The sequence below is a fragment of the Drosophila navojoa genome, chromosome 4 (genome assembly GCF_054131105.1).
Source record: "Drosophila navojoa isolate 15081-1374.11 chromosome 4, UAZ_NAV_1.0, whole genome shotgun sequence".
Lineage (NCBI taxonomy): Eukaryota > Metazoa > Arthropoda > Insecta > Diptera > Drosophilidae > Drosophila > Drosophila navojoa.
Window position 1 is genome coordinate 3,737,164 of NC_142892.1, and position 20,963 is coordinate 3,758,126.

Sequence of the window (20,963 nt, forward strand, 5' to 3'; positions counted from 1 at the left end):
AGGGGTTCTTCTGTATACGAGGGAAGTAGCTCAACATTCTCTTGAAGCTATCTCTTGCTCTCTCTTTTTTATCGTCAGATAAACTCAATCTCTCTTCGGCTATTTTTGGCATATAGGTAAATTGTTCTCGGAAACCAAAACCTTTTTAAACTTTTCCACTTGCTCACTTAATTCGGCTGTTGGCATATTTGCAGTTGCCTGCCATTTGCTGGGCTCGCAGCTTGCCACAAAAAAGTCCAAGCAAATTTAAACAACTTTGCTCTGGCAATTTTTTGTTGCCGTCTGTTTCGCCGTTTGCCGGTGTGGCATTGTCCTTGCTGCATTATCTGCATGCTGCACAAAAAAAAAAAAAAAAAAAAAAAAAAGCGAAAAAAAAATACCCCGAACAAACAGAAACAAAAACGTCGAGTGTCGGCACGGAAATAGATTATATTGTTTGGACCATGGCTGCGCTGCCCTCCAGGCGTTTATGCCCGCCTACGCCGCCTACACTCGTGCAAAAGTGCAAATCGTGTTGCACGCCGTTATTTCAGTGTTGCTGTTGCTGTTGTTGTTGTTGTTGCGGTTGCTTTTGCGTCGCAGTGACAGTAAAATGCCTGGCGAGCTTATCTCTGACACATTTTCGCGCTCACACACACACACACACACACACACAACTACACAGGCACACGTGAGAGGCGGCCGGCCACGCCCAGTCGATAACGCAATGCAGGCATATACTTTATAATTTTTATGTGCTTGGAGCAGAATTTGGCGCAGAAGAGCATGCTATAAACATGAAAACGCCCCGCTCTGGCGTCCACCTAGAGCAATCCACATTTAACTATCTCAATGCCCTTGGTGGGCTTGCCACGCCGCGTGCCAAAGTCCCGGCAGATCTCCAGCAGGCGCAAACCCTTCAGAACAACACCGAAGCACACTCGCTGCAGCGGCATCACCGCCAGCGTCTTGAAGCTAATCGTATAGACCAGCAGGCCGTTGGGGAAACGCTGACGATGATCCCACGAATAGGAGAGCAGGCCCTTCGTTCGCCGTGCATCCAGCGGCGATGGATGATCGTGATGGTTCTTGAGCGCATCTTTCGATTGCGGCATCAGCTGACCCTCCAGCCAGAGGTCCGGAAAGATGCGCGTGAATTTGTGCGCCTGGACATCGTTCTCGGTGGCCAGGCGCACAAACTCCAGCACAACCTCCGGGCTGACCTCGGTGTACAGCTGAATGCAAATGCGGCCCAGGGGATGATTCGGACGCACTGCCATTTCGAAGTAGATGATCGGACGGAGTAGCTCCTTGGCCGAATGCTTGGGCGTCCTGCCCAGCTGCATTGGCCGCGGCATATAGGAGCTATATTTACGCACTATATCATCGAAGCGATGTGGATCGCTAACGGCCGCAGTTGGACGCCAAGGATTGAATGAATTAACCTTGGACTTTACGCTCAGCAGGCGGCAGCCCAAGCGACTGTTGGCTTTGATTAGCCCAATCGCCTTCTCCCTCAGCATCACGTTATTTTGTTTGGGCGAACGGAACTCGCGAGTGAAACTGTCCAAGTAGCCCCTTACCCTGTAAATTTCATTTAAGCGGCACAGCAGCGAGAGATTGCTGCGTAGGATATTCTGCTTCATCTCCAGGACATTGTACATGCTATTGAAGTCCATCCGATTGGTCGTGTTATTTAGTTTCAGTTGCGAGGTTATCTCCGACTCGACATTCTCCAGCACATTCCGATCCAGTCGGCGGCGATGCAGATCCTTGAAGCTCTCATAGACATTCAGTTGTCGCGTCTGAAGGCCCGTGCTGCTCTTGCCGTGAATGCCATGGACCAGCTTTCTGAACTCACTGTAGGTGGGCGCGCGCAGCTCGGAGAGATTTTGTGAGACCTGCTCCTCGTGGCGCAACAGATCGTTGGCCAGGCGATCGGCTTGCATGCGACGGGCCCTGGGCGTGGGCACATTCACAGCGAACTCCGAGTAGGTCAATTGGCGTAAGTTCATCTTCACAATTTGCGATAGCTAATCGAGGTAAATTATTGAATTGAAACACGAGAATAACAGAGAATAACCAGAGAGCTATCTCCATGAATAGTTGATAGCAAAGTTGAAAGTTTCGCCTGTGTGGCGCGTGCTAAATCTTCTTGCCTCTGACATTTGTGATTGGAATGCTTAAGGCGAAAATTCAAGAATTTGTCAAGCGAGCTGAAGAATTGAATTGTCAAAATGCATTAGGAGAGCATATTTTAAACATGAAATTTTATAATCGCTTTTGTCGCTTTAATACCAAAGCTGTAATACCCTGCAGTGGCTGGGCGTGTAGAAGAGGGTAGCTTATGGAGCAGAGGGCGCGTATTTACAGTTGCTTAAATAGTTAGTGGAGACTGACTAGGCATGCCAATGCATGGACTTTAGAGTATATACATACATATATAGGTTTATATAACGGTATTTTGCTTATACAATATATCAACTGTTAATTAATTAATCGTGAATGAAGAAGCCCGCAAATATAATTTCTATAAAAATTTCTATATATAAACAAAAATTTCTATATGTAAATAAATACAGCCTCATTACATTTACAGGGTATGTGGCCTGCCCACACTGCACAGCTAATTGAAAATCAGTTTGTAGCTACAACATTTACAGCTAAGCAACATTTACAGCCTCGATGTTTTAGCTGTTTTTGTCTGTTGCCGAGTTGACTGTCAGCCGGCTGACAGCTGAACCAAAGTTGAGCTGAATGGAGCGTTGGGCAAACCACGTTTGACAGCAGCACCGCCTCGCCAAACAGGCTGCAGCTGCTCCGATTTCATACCGGCCGCATATATAGCTGGACCAACAGAAACCAAAACAGTGAACAAAAAAAAAATCGAAAATCTGGCAGTCAGTTGCAAAGAATTTTCATGGCTGGGCTAATGATTTTCACGCTGTTCACATTTCGTTGACTCTGGCACATCGAAAGGGGGTCGGCCGGTTATGCAGTGGAATGTTGGTACAGTGTAGTACAAATAGACATAGAGACAGACAGTAGTAGAGAAAGAGAAACAGAGTGAGAGGGAGAGAGAGACAGTGGGCTGTCATTTTAGTTATTGCATTACAGGAACCGTCTGCGTTTGATTATGTCGCACGTTCATGTTTTTACCTACGGGCACAGCTGTATGCCCTTCACAACCATTTTTAATGGCTCCGACACTGTTTCCGTTGCAGCAGGAGCAGCAGTAGCAGGAGCAGCAGCAGCAGCAGGAGCAGCAAGAGCAACCGAAATGTTGACAACTGCAACATGCAACTAACGACGAGCGCTCTGTGGGTCGAGTTCGGAGTCTCGCAGACTACAACTGTGCAATTTGCTAGCACTTGCCAGCTCTCTTTTGCTCTTATACTTCTGCTCTCTCTCCCTCTCTATCTCTCTTTCTATCTCTTTCGCTCTGCCTGTGTGTAATTGTGATCGGTGGCAGCGACCGTAAATGCTCGACAAACTCGCACGTCACGGTGCCATTTGTCCTTGACAGACGCCATTTAGAGAGCGTATTTCCAAAATGGCTGCCACATGCCGTTAGCCCTGCCAGAAATTGTGCAATTTGCAGCTGTCCATTGGCTCAATTTCGAGTTTTCGCGCTTTCATTAGAGAATTTTGTTTGTTTTTTTTTTAATGCTCGGATATGCTGCATTAAGTGAATTGAAGTTGGGTATATTGGTTGATATGACTCTCCCAGGAGAACACATATGCACTCTAACTACTATTGTTTGAGATGAGTTAAAGAGAGAAAGAGAGAGATTGAGTGTATGTATATTTTATATACTCAAAAATATCACGCATAAATTACATTTTATAAACCAGAATAGATAATACAATACCCTGTTTGGCATATATAATATGGGCATATTGGTTCATGTAGAAAGGAGAGTGAGAGATACAGATCGAGAGGGAGAGAGATAAAGCGTGCGAGAGAGAGTGAGAGATAGGAGAGGGAGAGCAAAAGAGAGACAGGCACACAGATTAGGAAAGACTGAGACTTTTTGATATTGAAGACGGGGTATATATCATAATATATGTATATTAGAGTTATATCTAAAGATTTAGTTAAGATGTCTATGAGCTAAAGGACAAATATATATACATATATGTATATATGTATATTCAATTTATTTATTACAATTTATTACAATTTATTCATTTTTCTATACTGCCTAAATAGAGCAATTCCTAGTCCATTGTATATTTCGTATTTTTACATCTACACGCCAGATTTTTTATATTAAGCAATTGTTGTTTCTCTTGTTTTTGTTGTTGTGTCATATTTGCATTTGAATTTGAGTGAAAAGTCAGAGCTTTGGCTAAGCAGCTTATCGAAATACCCTTACTATTGTCAAACTGAATGTACTATTAAATTAAGTTGAGCTATTACACAGCTAGAAACTTAATCAATCTTCAATTAATGGAAGATATTATTAATAAATACATCAAAATTTAAGCCCACTATAATTAAAACCTATATAAATATTCTAACATTTCCACTCCAACAGTGTATTTGCATATTCGGCTATGCCTAATCCAGCACACTCTAATGTCTACACAAAAAATAACATAAACGTGCTGCTCAATTTTTAATGGCTTTGGCATTTTTAATGGGCTCGCGTGACTTAATTGGAATTATGCCGGCATGGAATTGGCTTTATGTCATTAACTAAATGCCTGCCAAAACGGCCAAATGACAGCGTGGCTGGTGCGGGAGGCAGTGCGGGTGAAATGTGTGTGGGATAGTATATGGGTAAGTGTGACAAAGACCAGTTAGTTATATTTGAAGCTCAACAAACTAATTTTGCGCACATTTTGCCCGGCAGTCAAAAAGTCAAACACTATTTTGCATAATTTATGGTCAGGTCATTAGCGTGTTTAGAAACTACAGCCACGGGCGAGACGGACGAGAGGGTACGACGGACGCTAGCCCGCAGGGAGAACGGACTGTTAACCGCAAGCAAACAAACATAGTTTATAATTAAAACAAAATGGCGCTGGCTTCGAGCCCCCATGTCCATTGCTGCCACAATGTCTGACCAGTCAAACCAGAGACAGAGAAAGAGAGAGAGAGAGAGAGAGAGAGAGAGAGAGCTGGAGAAACAGCAACAAGCACAAATTTCAACTCACACTCACTCAGCGAAAAGAAAAGTTGTGAAATGCTCGAATTCTAAGAAAATGTTTTATAATTGAAATATGAACTTGGGCGGAACGGCCTCCAGGCAAAATGTCAATTCACTTTAATTAGTAATTTATAATAATTAATTCAGTCTTAAATTTCTTAACGATCGCATCAATTTTTATTTTGCTATAAAAATTATTTGTTTTGCGAAGAAGCAGAGTCCTACACACTCTCCCACTCCCATCAATACACTCTTATACTCCCCCATAGACGTAGTCGTCGTCATACTCACTATAAATGTCACAGTGCTCGCCCTCGTATTGGGTGCCGAAGCAGTCGCATGAGATGCCCGCATAGTGGTTGATGCAGCGCGAGCCGACAAAGCACAGATTGTGATTCGAGGAGTCGCACATGTCGGCGCAGCCTTCGTTGACGTTCTCGTGCTTGGTGGCCACCAGTGGGACAATGGGCAGCAGATCGGATGCCGCCTTCCCGGAGCTGAGTACCACATTGCGAATGCAGCCGACAAACGATTCGGTAATATATTTAACGCCATGCAGCTTCTCCTCGGACGAGAGGCCTGTGAGTATATGAAATGTGGAATTAGAATCTGAGTATTCAGCGAGGGCTTAAAGTTTGGACGGGACAGCTGACCAACACACACACAGACAGACACACATGCCAACAAGATTAATTAACGAGAGCAAAATATTTGCAAGCGGATTTTAGTTGGGTGTGCTCTAAAAAATAAATATATATAGAGTATAAACATACATATTTATATATGTATGTTGTGTACCGTATAGAAACATTTTGTTTACAGCCGAAAAGTTTCGATGGATGCGCTTTAAATATTGTTTAATTAAAAAAGTTGCTCGCCCAAATGAGTTGATGTTTTCACAGTATTTATATATTTTTGGGCCAACAGCTAAAAACTAAGCCCAACTGTAAAGTTAATTGAAAATTTAGGTATTGATGCAGGCATGCCTAGTTATCTATTAAAAACTCGTTTGATTTTGTAATTAATTTGAGCTAAAAGCTTCTCTCAAATTGTTTATGCTTCACAAATATTTTATTTGATCTGCATTTGGTTTCATCTGCACAACGATTTATGAAATGCTGCCTTTGCAAACATTTTCCATTGTTTGAGCTTGGACTACACCACCTCCTGCACTGCCCTGCCCTGCTCTGCCCTCCCCTCACATACGCCTTTTTCAGCTTTTTGCAATCAATGACGCATTCCGTGAACATTTCATGAGCTCGTCATGAGTTTTTTCAGCTTTTGAGCACGTCAAATAATTAAATTTTCACATGGCACACAAAAGCGGCTCTCAAAGTCACAAACACATGCAAACAGATTTATATGCGCACACATATACGCACACAACTATACCTGCTGCATGCACAGTTCATTCAATGAGCAAATGAGCAAGTGCTGCAGTGTTTGTGTGTGTGAGTGCCATTGTGTGTGAGTGTGTGAGTGAGCCTCTCTGTATCGTCTATCGAATACGAAATTCGATTTAAAATTTTCATTTTTAGATTTGACGCATAAAAAATGTTTTTGTTCTTTAGTTCAGAGTGCTCGAAGCTTAAAGGCAGAGTCGGCTTTATATAAACAATATATATATATATATATATATATATATAAATATATTTTTTTTTTCTGAGCAGCTTAAGCACAAGTTTATATATATTTCTGCATGTTTACTAAGTTGTTCTATGCTTTTTATATCTTTGTATAAATAAAAGCTTTCAACAAATAATTTTATTTTCTCTTCTCTTTTTATTATTATTTATTTATTTTTATTTTATTTTATTTATTTATTTATTTATATATTTTTTTTTTTTGCTGAGTAAACTTTTTAGCAAATCTTATCTGCATAAGAATATTCCACTTATGATTTCAAATGAATATACATATATATATTTTTTTTTATACATTTTCCACCTGTTCTAATTCAGCCAGCGTATTTAAGCTTCGTTCTTGTTCAATCAAAACGTTTCTATGGCAAGTTTTTCCTATTTTTTCCGCTCTCAATTTGCCCTGTTTCAATTGTTGCTGCACTTGCCGCAAAATCGTTGCATAGATGCAGGCGCCGGCTTTAAAAGAGGGCGCCAGCAGACAGCTAACTGAATTTGTAGGCAAACACAGACACAACCACATGCACACACACACGCATATACACATAGTTATGTATACACACGCTCGCACACACACAATTGATTTGGTTCTCACCTCCGACCAGCACCACCGATGGCAAATTCGTGGAGACGCCGTAGTTGTACTCGTGATTCAGACCTTTCAGATATACCTCCTCCTGACTATTGTCGACGCGTGCAATTAATCTTGCCCCATGGACATCGATGCGCACCTGTGCAGCGCCACAGTGAAAGAGAGTGAGAGAGAGAGAGAGAGAGAGAGAGAGAGAGAGAGAGAGAGAGAGAGAGATAGAATTATATATATATGTATATAGATATCTAGGTATATATAGATATGAGTATATATGCTGGGTTGTGAAGGATATGGTGCATAAAACCAATAAACCAGCTAGCTAGCTAGCTGCCTGCTGCCTGCTGCTTGTTTGGGGGCGTGGCAGTCGCGAGCAGCACACACACACGTACACCCGGACAAATGATAAAAATTTATGAATTTATGCGTTTTGGCCCAGAGTTGAAGTTGCAAGCGTTGGGCGATAAATTGTTGTTGTTGTTGTTGTTGTTAGTGTTGTTGCTGCTGTTGTTTGTTGCGCATGAAAAATCTACGAAAATGAATTGCAACTGCTGTGCGCACATTGCAGGGATCAGCTGAAATTCATTAGGAATTTGCGTGTTATTTATGAGTGTATCTGCGTGTGTATGTATATGCTGGTGTCAGTGTGTGAGTGTGTGTGTGTGTGTGCTGGTGTGAGGGCGTGTATGCCGGCATCTGCCTAGGTGTGATTAGTAGTGGATATGTTTGTTTTAAATATGAAAACACGCAACACGATCTGAAATGCTCAAACGCTTGATGATGATAATGTTGATGATGCTGCTGCTAGCCATGTGCGAGCGTGTCTGTGTGTGTGTGTGTGTTATTGATGATGATGCTGCTGCCGGCTGCTGGCTGCGGGCTGCGGGCTGCTTGGACCACTCTGGGCATGTCCTTAAACAATTCGAGGACCTGGCCATGTCCGTTAGGTGAGTTAACAAAAGTTGAGCGTTCATAAATCAAGCTGCTTGCTTTTGTTATAAAACTTTGATAAAGCGTTTTACACCAACAAATACACATGCACGCAGCAATACAGCATAGACAACACATACATGAACACACTAGCACGTATGCACACACACATACATACAGCTTGCAATCTTACTAATTGCTAAATGAACATATGCTGCATGCTAATCGGGAAAGATATATATATGAATGCGACTAGTTGAGATACTCTAAGAGTGAACTAGGATAAGGGAGAATGATGGATATATAATTGGGGCTATTTTTGTGTTTTGTTAGAGTTTGAGGCAATATAATTTTTTTAGATATTATGTTGAATAGAAGAGATGAACTATTTGAGTTGTATTTTGACAGCTGCTTAGCTGATATGCTCACTTTCAAAGAGCACCAGCCTCAACCACAGCAATTACAGTAACAAGACTGAGCAGATGAAACTTCAGCTGCACTCGGAAAACAAAGCAGAGCAGAGCAAAGCAGCGCAGAGTAAAGAAAAACCTTGAAAGCCTGGCTAGAGTGGCAAATGCAACTCAAAGAGCTTGCTGCTTACAGCTTCCAGCTTCCAGTTGCAGTTAGGTGGCAGATGGAACATAGTTAGGTCTACTTGTCGTCCAACTCACCATAACACTGTGCCATTCATCTCGATTTAGGCTCTCGCCCACTGTGACACTCGTTGAATGCTTGCCAAAGACATGCACAACCTTTAGCTGGCCCTTCTCGACAATCACGTAGAGTGCATAGGGGTCCAAATTAATGCGATCCGGATTCTTGACATTGTGATAGACGAGCAGGCCGTGCGGCAGGCGAGTGCGAAACTGAAATGATATCTCACGGCAAAGTCTGCAAGCAAGAGAGAGAGAGAGAGAGAGAGGGAGAGGGAGAGAGCAATATATATGCACATATAAATATAGTCTATTTTATGGCCTGAGAGAGTTCTGCAAATTTATTTGCTCAGAGCTCAACTGGAGTTGAAATTAAAACTATAGCCCAAAACTGACAACAAGAAAGTTATTTTTCCCATTTTATGTGACTTCTTTTTTTGTGTTGTATTTATTTGATTTTTGTATTTTAATTCAATATGCAAATGTAAAATGTTTGCACAAATTGCAACTGGACAAAAGTTGCCAGTTAACTGGGTCAAAACACAAGGTCCTGCAATTGAGCAGAAAATCAAATTTCAAACAGTTTCCGGCTAGAGAACACTTAATTGCCAAAGCATTTAGAACACACACACTCACACGCACACACATCAAATATTTTAAAGCTGCGTCATGTTGGCTAATTGCAACTGTGTGACATATTCAAAAGGCATCTTTAACCCATGAAAAACTGACAATTTTATGGGCTGCTCTCGGAGATTTTCTTGTGTTGAACTGAGCCAGAAATTTAGATGGCATGATAGAATGCTTTGACCGAACTTTTCTAACTTATAATTGGAGTTGTTTGTTGATGATTGAGCTGGTTTTCTTTGAGGTGGCATTTTTTTCAATCATTTTCTAAGCGCAGTCTTCTATAATTTGTCACGAATATAAGCCACATGAAAGCACAACTCAAGTCTTTTATTTTACAATGTCTAAAGTCAGCTAGAGCCCTGACTAACTTCCTGCTGGATTTAACTGCAAAGACTAACAAATAACTCTTGTAATTTTCGTGTTCTCAAAGAATATGGTAGAAATATTCCAGGCATTCGGGTGTTAAGGTGCACATCAAACACGTTCGCAAGCTGAAACGCTAACAATCTGGCAAATGACGCGCGAATCGCGGCTTCCACTCGTGCCCCACCTCTCTCGATCTCAGTCTCTCTGCCTCTCCCACTCTCTTGTGTAGCATGAAATATGCAAAAGACTTCAAAAATGCTACCCAACCAAATTGAGGTAAGTGTGTCGAGCGTGCCGTCAATATCCTGACTGGGCAAGCAGGACTCCTGGGCCAACCGTCCGTCCGTCCGTCCGTCCGTCCGTCCGGCCACCCTCACTCACCGTAATTGAAATGTCTGTATGATGTCGCCGTCCATTTGGATGAACGTGTTGTTTTTGGCAAACATGAAGGTCTTGCCCTGACCCGTTTCCGCAAACGTCAATTCGGGGCCGCGCTGCTCGATGGGCACGGGCGTGGTGCCGCCCATCATACGTCCGCCGTTATAGCCCGCGGGCAGCTGGGCCGGACTCTGTGTGTTGTAGCTGGCCAGCGATGATTCTGTGGTGCTCGGCTCTCGCGTGGTTGACAGCAAAAACGGCGGCAAGGTATCTGCGGGGCACACACACACTCGGCTTACAAACTTGACTGAAGTTTTGGTTTCATTTGCTTACGTGGTCCGCCGACGCAGTGAAAGAGACACTCCGGCTCGGTGTTAAAGCGATTTTGCGGATTACCATCGCAGCCACCCCAGATGAAGGTGGTGCATTCCCCGGTCGTTGGCTCGAAGCGCCACTTGTAAATGTACTGCTTACACGGCCCCGGATCCCCCGGGCCGGTGCACTTCTCGTATTGCTTCTCCTTGGGCGCCTGCATCAGTGCGGAGTTCGTGTCGCTGCTGCCACCGCCGCTGCTGCCGGCGATGCTGCCACCACCCGTATTGCTAGCTGATAAGCCGCTGTTGCCGCTGCTGCCGCTGGCCTCGCTGTTCGATTGGGCGGCCGCACCGCCGCTTGGCTGACTCGCGCCTGTATTGATGGCACCGCTGCTGCTATTGCTGCCGCCAAGGCCGACGCCAGCGCCAAGTGTGGGCAAATTGGCACTGCCCGCAGCGCTGCCATCACTCAAGCTGGCAACAATTGTGCCATTAGAGAGGCTCATGCCGGCTGCAGCGCAGAGAGAGGTCAGCAGCAGGAAAAGCGTGAGAGCTAGCTCCAGATATTTGCCGCGTTTCATGTTGCAGCGGTTTTTGTTTACGAATGTGCGTAAGTTGCAAGGAACTGGAAGTAGAAAAGGGAATTGATGAAATGTTATATATAGAGCGAGAGAGAGAAGAGGAGAGAGAGAGTAATATATACATGTTAAGGTTATCTCGCATTGGTATTGGCTATATACTATGATACTATGATTTTTTAACTCAAATTAAACAACTACTTTAATGTTTTTGTTAAGCTTCAGATCCCGAGACTTATCTCTGATTAAGAACTTTTTCTGATTAGACATTCTGGATATATCTAGATTGTAAGTAAAGATCTTTATTTGAGATAATTTGTTATTAGCTTCTATTATGGATGACTGTAAGCTGAAAAAAAATGTGTTTATTGGTCTCAGATTAAGAGAGAAATTGAGAAAAGTTGATTGAATCAAGCTTGCTATAAGTTTTTTTTCTTTCTTATTTTTACCTATTTAAAATGTCAGCAATTTGGTTTGCCAACTACTTTTTATTAACTGAGAGCAAATAATCAGAATATGAAAATGTGTTGGCGCGTTTGTGAACGTTTCTCTGAATTCAAATTCGGAATATTAATGTACAGTTAGCTGCCAGGGCAACAGCTGCGACAACTGTCTAAAGATGTTGACGCCCTGTAGTTATTGCTCTTGCATAACATTGTAAACAATCAGAGCTTACCTAACCCATTCACATACAACTCGCAGCAACTGTTGAATATGCATATGCATAGATAAGCAGACAAACGTAACTGCATTTAGCTTCGTACACAGTTACCGATTTTCTCTATGTGACCTTATGGGTTAAGAGTTTTTAATAATATTCAGTGAGCTCTCTTGCGATAGCAATTATTATGAATACGATTAATTTGAATGATGAAGAATTGGTACTTAATAATAATAAATAGATTATTATAGTCTGATCTTCCACTTTTAATGATTTCAGCGTACTACATAATCAACTTATATATGGTATATATATATTATGTATGTGTCAGTAGAATTTCTACTAAGCTCTGTCTGCTCTTTCGGCTCTACAGAGTTCCCCTCACACTATAAGAATCATGATTTTCTATGCACGCATGCTACATTTGTGTTATTAAGATGCGATTTTTGGCAAAAAACTATCTACAGCTCTCCTAATCTTCAACAAAACGTTTCTTTAAATATCACTCTGTCATTTTTTTCGCATATAATTAAGCAACCTGCTCTGTCTCTTCCACTCTGCCCATTCGTTTCATTAGTTAAACTTGCACCAGCCTGCCCCAATAAGTATGCTACAGACAAAATATGAAGCTGTCTGTCTGCTGTTATATGCTCGCTCGTCTGGCCACGCCCCGACGCCGTCGCTGTCGCCATCGTCGCCTCAGTGCCTTGGTGCTCATTAGATTTGTGGTAATTGTACTATAAATTCAGTGAGGCAATTTGCTGGCTCGTCACAGCAGCCGCACAAAGAAGCTATCACAGCTTATGATTTCAGCTACTTGTTACCAGCAGCAGTCTTAGTGTATATGTGTGTGTGTGTGTAAGTGTGTGGGTGTGCATGAAGCTGAAGCAGTTTACTATTGTCATGGCGCACTATAAATCCCATTTACATCATCATGCTCATCATCATCAGTCAATGTCTGGCTGAGAAAATGAAGCGACGTTGCATTTCTTGCTGGCATTTAACGAAAACGAACTTTTGTGCTTACACTTCCGGCGGAAATGTGACAAGACACACACACACACATACTCACGCACAGCTGCGTGTATTTAAGCTGAGCTGATTCACAAGTAGCTTATCGTCGTGGAAAAAACTGTCAAAAATTCCAAAATAATGATGCACAGTTGCCTTAGCTAAATGCCCAAAGGCGGGCAACGGAGGTGTTAAACGGAAATGCTATATATACGGAGAGAAAAAGGATGAAGAATATTAAGTTAGCTTGGTCCAAAAACGAACAAAAACTGTGCAAGTTTTGCATGACGTTCCCAGTGAGGGATTGGGCGTGGTTGTGGGTGTTGCTCTCAGAGAGCCCTTACTGCCATAAGCAATTTTTAATTGCGGCTTTAGCTGCTGCCCGGTCCAAAAAGCCAGACATGAAAAATGAGCATTGCCAAAGTTCATGCAAATTAATAAACCGAAGAGTGGGCGGGAGGGAGATAGACGCAGAGAGATAGCGTGCAAGAGCGAGATAGCCAGAGCTCGTCAAGTGTGCGTGGTTCTGTCAAGGATGCGTCGTCGTTGGCCAAGTTATTGATGCAGCACGTAAAAATTCCCAATGCATACTCAAAAAGTTCACTCGCTCGCTCACTCGTACGTTCAGTGGTTGATTTGGGTCAGCCAAGCGCGAAAGTTTACCTAACTTTTCGTTTCCTGCCAGAGTGAAGCGTTCAGTTCAGGCTCGTTCACTCTTCGCCTGTGTCATGCACATATGTAGGTGTGTGTGTGTGTGGGATTTGCCTAAAGTGCATTAATGCCACAACACGTAGCCGGAACGTTAAAGATAACAGCGGCTACCTGCGAGGGCTCCCGGCAGGCCGCAGGACGACCGATAAGCCAGCTGCAGCTGCAGGTGTACTCGCGGCAGGTAAACGACACTCCAAAGGATAGAACATGAAAAATCACGAGCGGGCGCACTTGGGGTAAACAGGCACACGCTACAAAAAAAGGCTAGTGTCCCAAACGGATCCGGTATGGGCTGCAAGCAGGCAATCAGAACATTTGCCTGCCAGCGTATAAAAGGGGTGGCAGGCGGCACATCCCGACACATTCAGTCAGCAATCGTCATGGAAGCAACAACTGTTAAGACCGCCTACGCTCTGTTCCTGCACCGCTCGGAGCTACAGCGACGCAAGGCGCACTACGCCAAGATGTCGCAGACGAAGATTCTGTTGACCAACGAATTAATTGCCAAAACAAAGCAGCGCATGGCCACGTGCAGCTACGAGGATCTGCAGATACTGGTCCGGGAGCAGCAGTTCAAGCGGCTGCTTGAACAGAAGCTACGGCATAGGGCTAAGCAGCTCAAAGCGGTGCAGAGGCAGAACCGCAAACTCAAGCTGAAGCGACTGCAGTGAAGCCGGACCAAGGACCAGAGGAATTTGGACACAGTTCAGCAGTCGACTGAATAGCAATGGAATCATAGAATCATCAGCTAATATTTAGTTCAACTAATGACAAACAAGAAATCAAATTTCTTGACATGATTGAAATCGCATATAAGCAAGAAACATGTTAGCTAACTTTATAAACCTAAGATAAAACCTTTGATGTTTGCTTTAATATTTATGATTAATTTTAATAAAATATATTTTTCTTATGCATAAAACTTTAAGTACTGGTATATTTTCTTTTATATTTGACTGAAGATTTGACTTTTAAACAGACAAAAATTTTATTCAAATAATGTTTATTACGAATAAGTATAGTTTTTCAAACTCATATCGAGTACATACATGAGATTTATGTCTATCAGAATGAGCTTCTTACAACGGACAACTTGAAAAGAAAACACATTTTCTTATAGAATTCTATAAGATTGAGCTAAACTGAAAATGAAGTTATTTTAATCAGCTTTATGAATAGTTGAGATTGATCTTTAACTGTTAAATTTGTATCCATCTTATGCAGATAGTTTTTAGAGTAATCGGAGAGCATTTATGTCTCTGTTTTCTGTTCCATCATTGATCTTAGGCTTTTGGGTTATGAACATTACCATTCCCTATATATTTAGTTAACTACAATAGTTGTATAATAACCATCCTCTACTCCTATTTTCATTCGCTGCCTACTACTGAAAACATATTGCAATATTTCATGTATTACCTCTGTATATGAATATCAAATAATACCAATATCAATGCTAATAGTAAGCACATCTCAAGAAAAACAAGCACCAACTTGCATATATGTATATAATATTGCATTTTAAAAACAAATTAAATGTTGAGTGCATGCGCGGCTCTGCGTGGTCTCAAAAGTTTTGCCTGCCAGTTGGGCCAACTCACTGACTATGCAAAACGTTTTAAGTTATGCGCGTGTGTGTCCCACAGCACACACCCACACACACACACACACACACACAATAATAACAGCTATAACAACAGAAACAGCTCGCTGGCCCCGCCTTTCCCACTAAATTGCACGTTTTAAGGCAGTCGCTGACGCTTGGAAAAAAAAAGAGAAAAAGAAAATAAAGCGCGAAAAAGTGGGAAATGAGGATGAAGAGAGGCGGGGAAAACTGCGAGGCCAGAAGCAAAGACGAAGGCGAAGGCGAACAAATGAAAGCAAGTGAAGTCAAATTAAATTAAATGACAGATGTCTGACATTTTGATGGTGTGCCAGTGTGTGTGTGTGTGTGTGTGTGTGCGTGTGTGAGAATGTAATATAAACACATGCAAATAATATACACACTCACACGCAGAGCGGGTGTCAGGCAAAATGCACATGGACTTGCCCTCGAAGACCGTGGCACAAGGGGCGTGGCCCCACATTGTGCTGCTGCTGCTGCTGCAGTTGTGCATGTCTCCAAAGTGTTGCCCGCGTAAGCGTAATGAATTAAAATAACTTGATTGCTTCAAATTGAACGAATTGTTGTCAAAGAGAGAGAGAGAGGGAGTGAGAGAGAGAGAGTGCGAGCGAAAGTCACTCTCTCGAGGCTGAGTCTCGCTTTGGTCTGGCACTTGGCTGACAGCTCCAAGAGAACTCAGCGGAAACTGCAGCAGCTACGTGACTCTGTATATGTGTGCGTGTGTGTGTGTGCGAGTATAAATATTTACTGAAATTTGTATATTAAGTGACGTCGCAAGCGGCGCCAGTTGCTGCTGCTGCCTCTGCTCTCATTGTTATTGTAGTTGTTAGCAATGGCAAATGGCATCAGCAGCGTGAAGTCATTCACACACACACACCCACACACACCGATAAGCCGTATATGAGTGTGCGTGCGTGTGCTCTAATAGAAGTCACGCTGCATGAATGAGCGCATAAAGAACGCGGCTAACTGTGTGCGTGTGTGTGTGTGTGTGTGTGTGTGTGTGTGTGTGGGCGTAACAAGATGGAAAGGCACAGTGAAGACAGAACCTCCGAGCAGATCGTTGAAGATATATTGTCTCTGCGGGCAGACAAGTGCGCGAACTTATATAAAGCCACAGTGTGTATTGCCTAAGGTGGTTTGTTTTCTAGCGAGCAATGTTTCTTGGGGAGAAGAAGTCGTTTCAATTGCTGTCTAAATAATGTAATATATTATACAACATTTGCTATGAATTACTTTTGAATAATAGTTTAAAGAGTTAGTACATTATCTATTGGGAATTTATAATACAGTTAGTTGTAGTTCGATATTTTACTGCCACTAAATTTATTTTATATGCAATATAAAGTGCATTATATTACTTGTAGCTAGAAATTATAAATATATATTAATTTTAATTATATAATTATATATAAATATAATTATATAAATATTTTTTTACCGACAAAATATAAGAATTTTACCATTCTTATGTATTTCTCTACTCAAATCAAAAGCTATTAGCAAACTAACGTATTTAAGTATTAAGATTTCTATTTATTTACGTTTACTATTTTATTGTATTTTTATTCAGCTAACAACATTGAAAAACTATGCTTGAAGTTTATTAAAAGATTCACATATTTATATAAATTGAGACTTAAATGGAAGTCAAGTGCAAATAAGAAATTTTCTTAGACATTAAATGAAAACTTGCAGGCTTAAGATCTAAGCCTCATTTATATGTTGAACTATTTCAAAGAACGATGCATCTGTTTTCACTATAGCTAATTAGTCAAGCTTCACTGTGTGCATAGAACATTTGCACAAATAAATTTAATCATTTTCAGGCACTTAAAAAAAAATGATTTAATAACATTAACATGTGCCGCCGCCCGCACTCAAAGGCACAAAATTATTCCATTAAATTAAAGAATAAATGTTGAAATTATGCCAAAACTTGATGCAAGTCACTCGCACACACACACACACACACGCACACACTTACATAGTGAAAGAGAGACAGATGCAGTCGGAACATTTGGCGCTTAGAATACAATTTACACGGCTCGCTGATCTCAACTTTGTTTTGCGTTCGTCTGCTGCTAGCTATTTGCATCTCGGTCGCACTTGCGTGTGTTTGCACATTCAATTGTTATTGCATAAATAATTATTGTTTAATTTGCTTGCCTACTTGCTGAAGTGCAGTACATAAGGATTTTGTAATGAAGCTGTTTGTTTGTTTGCCTGTGCCTGACTGACAGACACAGTCACAGCGGCTGACAGTGCAACGGCCCAGGCAGCAGAGGCTGAGAGAGAGAGGAGAGGGCGGAAAATTATGCAAATTCTGTTGAGCAGTTTTTAATGTGGCTGGCGTGGCAAGCATTTTAATGCAGTGGCAGTTATTTTAAATATATTTATATATATATACATATATATTTGTATGTATGTAAATGAGGCATGAATGCTTCAGTCGGGTGATACCAACTGCAGAATAGTTATTCACTGCCCAAACACTATCAGATCTGTTTACTGATTCGCCATGCCTCTAATAGACGATGTCGGTAGTAATTTAGTGGTAGAATGGGCATATGTATATATATATCCACCATAGCTCTCTAGCAGGCTGACTAGCATGATTTCTGAGCTACTGGAAAATACACTGTCCTATTTCTCACGTCCTTAGTGATAGGATCGGGTTACCCTTTTACTATAATGCGAGCACATACAAAATGATTTTGCAGACATGCAGCAAGAGCGACATTCCACCAAATAAATATACTCATTTCACTTTACTCAATGAGTATAAATATACATATTTATATATGCATAAATGTTGTATATATATATATATAAATAATTATACACTTGCCTTTAACGAGCTGTCTGCACGTTTCGTGTCATAACTTGGGCATTGACTGGGCCAGTTGTCTTATATACTTATATTACTCTATATATACATTTACTTCTTCTTCGTCTATTTTTGTATGCTCAAGTGAGAGCACAGAACTCACGCCCACTTTTGGTACATCAAAAACAATCTTGTAATTGCTTTACACTTTTCTTCACAAATAACTACAATATTTATTTGTATTTATTTTTGCTTCAACTCCAAGAATTGTATTTATTTATGCACTGTAAAATATGTTGAGCAAATATTTATATAATTTTGTATATTATTTATATTCAGTTTATTAAATTAAAGTATGCAGTTAATTGAATAGGCAGCTGCAAGAGCATTAATATAGGTAGTATTTAATTGCATTTTTTATATTATTCACCGAAATAATAATTAAACTATTATTATTAATTTCTACACATTTGTTATTATTTATTTTTTGTTTCAAAGAAAATTATAGTTATTGAATAAATGATTAAATTATTATTAATTAATTTTTACACATATATTTTTTTTTCATAAAAATTATTTATATATTATTAATTTGATAAATATTTGTGTACCTAATATTTTCAATAACTCATTTTTCATTAAATATTGTTATATATCTATATTATATATTATTCCGTAGATAATTTTTAAATAATTATTTTCGCATGTAATTTTGTTTCAATATCGATTTCCACATATATAATTTATGCACACTAGCTGTAAAAATAACTTTATTATTTAGATTTATTTTGACTTTCCCTTTGAGTGGTTTTTGATCAAAAGCCTTTACTTTACTATTAAATATATGTAGTATTGATATGTATTGTATTTTAAATATTTATTTCGTTTTTATTAGCCGAAAAATTGCGCATGCAAAATTTGTAATTTATTTGCATATTTTCGAGCTAATTTTGCAGCTGACAAACGAAATTCCATATTAATGCTCACTATATTCTTTTGCACGTTTCATGGATATTTATAAATATATGTTAATTCAATTGAATATGTTGTTTATATACACACAAATATATAGATATTTGTATTTTTTTTTAATTTTCATTTTATTTACTTTTTTTATTAAGTGACTGGAAATGGTTTAATTACTTGCAATTTATATAAATTAAAGTGAATGGAAAATTGTGTTTTTGCTTTATCCTGTTTGAACTGTTTAACTGTTGAACTGATGATATGCCAGCTTATTGATTTAAGTCACTTCCTGTGCCTAACTGATACGATATGACTCTCCATGTGTGTGTGTGGTTGTATTTAACACACTAACACGCTTAAATCATTATAGCGCACCACAGAAAAAGGAAACTTGTGCAAACACACACGTAGACACATTGAACACGCAGCCAGCATACACACTCAAAATGAAAGGGGTAGGCGGGTGGGCGGGCAGGCGGGTGGCGGGCCCAAAACGAGGTCAATGTGTGCACACGCTCTGTGCTGTGTGTGAGAACTTCAAGGATATACCGTTGCAGTAGTATTGCGTTTTATATTTTCACTATTTTATTTTCTGCTGACGCATACGAAAGCAGCAGCACAGTGTCTGTGTCTGTGTGTGTATCCTGCGGCTGATGAATCAACTTTTGCCTTTTACTCAAGTCACGAAACACAAACGAAACGAAATCAAACCGAAAAACAGAGCCAAAGTCGAGGCTTACATTTGCGTGAAAATCAGACACAATTGAGCACTGTCAATGTTTTCCTTTCCCTCTCACACTGTCTCACACAGGACACGGACTCTTATGCCCATAAAAGTCGCTTGATTAAACGAATCAGCTGACTGGCTGACTGGGTGACTGGTTGGCTGGCCAACGTGACGTATACGCAATGTCTGCAGCCGTAGCCGTTGCCGTTGCCGTTGCTTTAGCTGCTTCATTGAATCCTTTGAGGCGGCATTGAACCTTTTAGTGCTAATTGCTTGTCGAGAATAACGAGCACTGCTTTTCAACTACGACACCCTCGAAACGGGCATTCACACTCGCTTTTCTTTTCTCTTTTCTGACTGTAGGCATTTGCATTTAATCCACTTGCTTTGACCTACGCGGTGCGACTAAAGCCAACGCAAATGTTTAGCTTAAAGCGTACAGCCGCAGCGGCAGCAACGACACAGCGACGCAGCGACGCCGACAGCGACATAGCTAGTTAGCGTGCCAAGTAGCAACAATATACATAACAATAACAACAACAACAACAATAAGAGTAGCTAAAGCAACACGCATATACACCCACAATTTCCATGCTCAAGTTCCATCGAGCAGCTCATTTATACATGGAGTAGACAGCGCTGTTTTGTGGTCACACACATACACACGCACGCACACACACACACACTGCTCATGGGTGATATATATGGTGGTGTAGCTGGGATTGTGCTGCGGCTTAGCCTTTAAACTGTATGTGCACACACATTATTAGTTTAGGTACGTCTGGACTTGGGTCACTGCTACGATTAACCGTAATAGGCGTCAATTGGAAAATTGCCAGTGATAGCTGCGGCTGAGCCAAAGTCTGAGACATATCATTGAGAGGTTACTAATAGATGTGTATCTATATGTATGAATGTGTCAGCGTATGTGTGTGTATGCAATATGTGCATGATTTTGAATTTATAGAGCATCTGTGTAGGTCTAAGTAAAGCCTAACTGACAGACTATCTCTTAAACAAGGTGCAGATATAGTAGATATAATACTATTCAGGTAGTATTTATGTGTAGTGCCTTCACCTAATACCAGATGCACTTATGTGAGCTACGAATTTAGCTATAAACTATCTTTTGAGTTTGAAGTCATGTCTTTAAAACATGACTTTGCTTTTTTGGGATCTTATTTAGCATAATATCTATTTTTCATTATTATAGAATTTAG

General features: G+C 40.8%; 3 protein-coding genes across 10 annotated transcripts in view; 1 reads left to right on the forward strand and 2 right to left on the reverse strand.

Annotated features, from left to right (window-relative positions):
* The window catches only part of axo (axotactin), a 66,003-nt gene extending 45,846 nt beyond the window's left edge, over positions 1 to 20,157 (reverse strand). For all 8 annotated transcript variants that reach the window (XM_089260154.1, XM_089260153.1, XM_089260152.1 and 5 more), the window contains exons 1-6: positions 19,757 to 20,157; positions 10,655 to 11,260; positions 10,325 to 10,592; positions 8,966 to 9,185; positions 7,371 to 7,506; positions 5,427 to 5,714 (exon numbers count right to left, since the gene is read on the reverse strand). In XM_089260154.1, coding sequence (XP_089116280.1) covers positions 5,427 to 5,714; positions 7,371 to 7,506; positions 8,966 to 9,185; positions 10,325 to 10,592; positions 10,655 to 11,216 — 1,474 coding nt within the window. In that variant the 5' untranslated portion in view covers positions 11,217 to 11,260; positions 19,757 to 20,157. The remainder of the gene's footprint in view (positions 1 to 5,426; positions 5,715 to 7,370; positions 7,507 to 8,965; positions 9,186 to 10,324; positions 10,593 to 10,654; positions 11,261 to 19,756) is intronic.
* LOC108651777 (uncharacterized) lies at positions 716 to 2,224 on the reverse strand. Its single transcript, XM_018101666.3, has one exon. It carries the CDS (start codon positions 1,992 to 1,994, stop codon positions 804 to 806), a length of 1,191 nt encoding a protein of 396 aa, XP_017957155.1. The 5' UTR covers positions 1,995 to 2,224; the 3' UTR covers positions 716 to 803.
* On the forward strand, positions 13,441 to 14,445 carry LOC108651779 (uncharacterized). The gene has a single exon (XM_018101669.3). The coding sequence runs from the start codon at positions 13,884 to 13,886 to the stop codon at positions 14,265 to 14,267; it is 384 nt and encodes a 127-aa protein (XP_017957158.2). The 5' UTR covers positions 13,441 to 13,883; the 3' UTR covers positions 14,268 to 14,445.
* Positions 20,158 to 20,963: the final 806 nt, after the last annotated feature.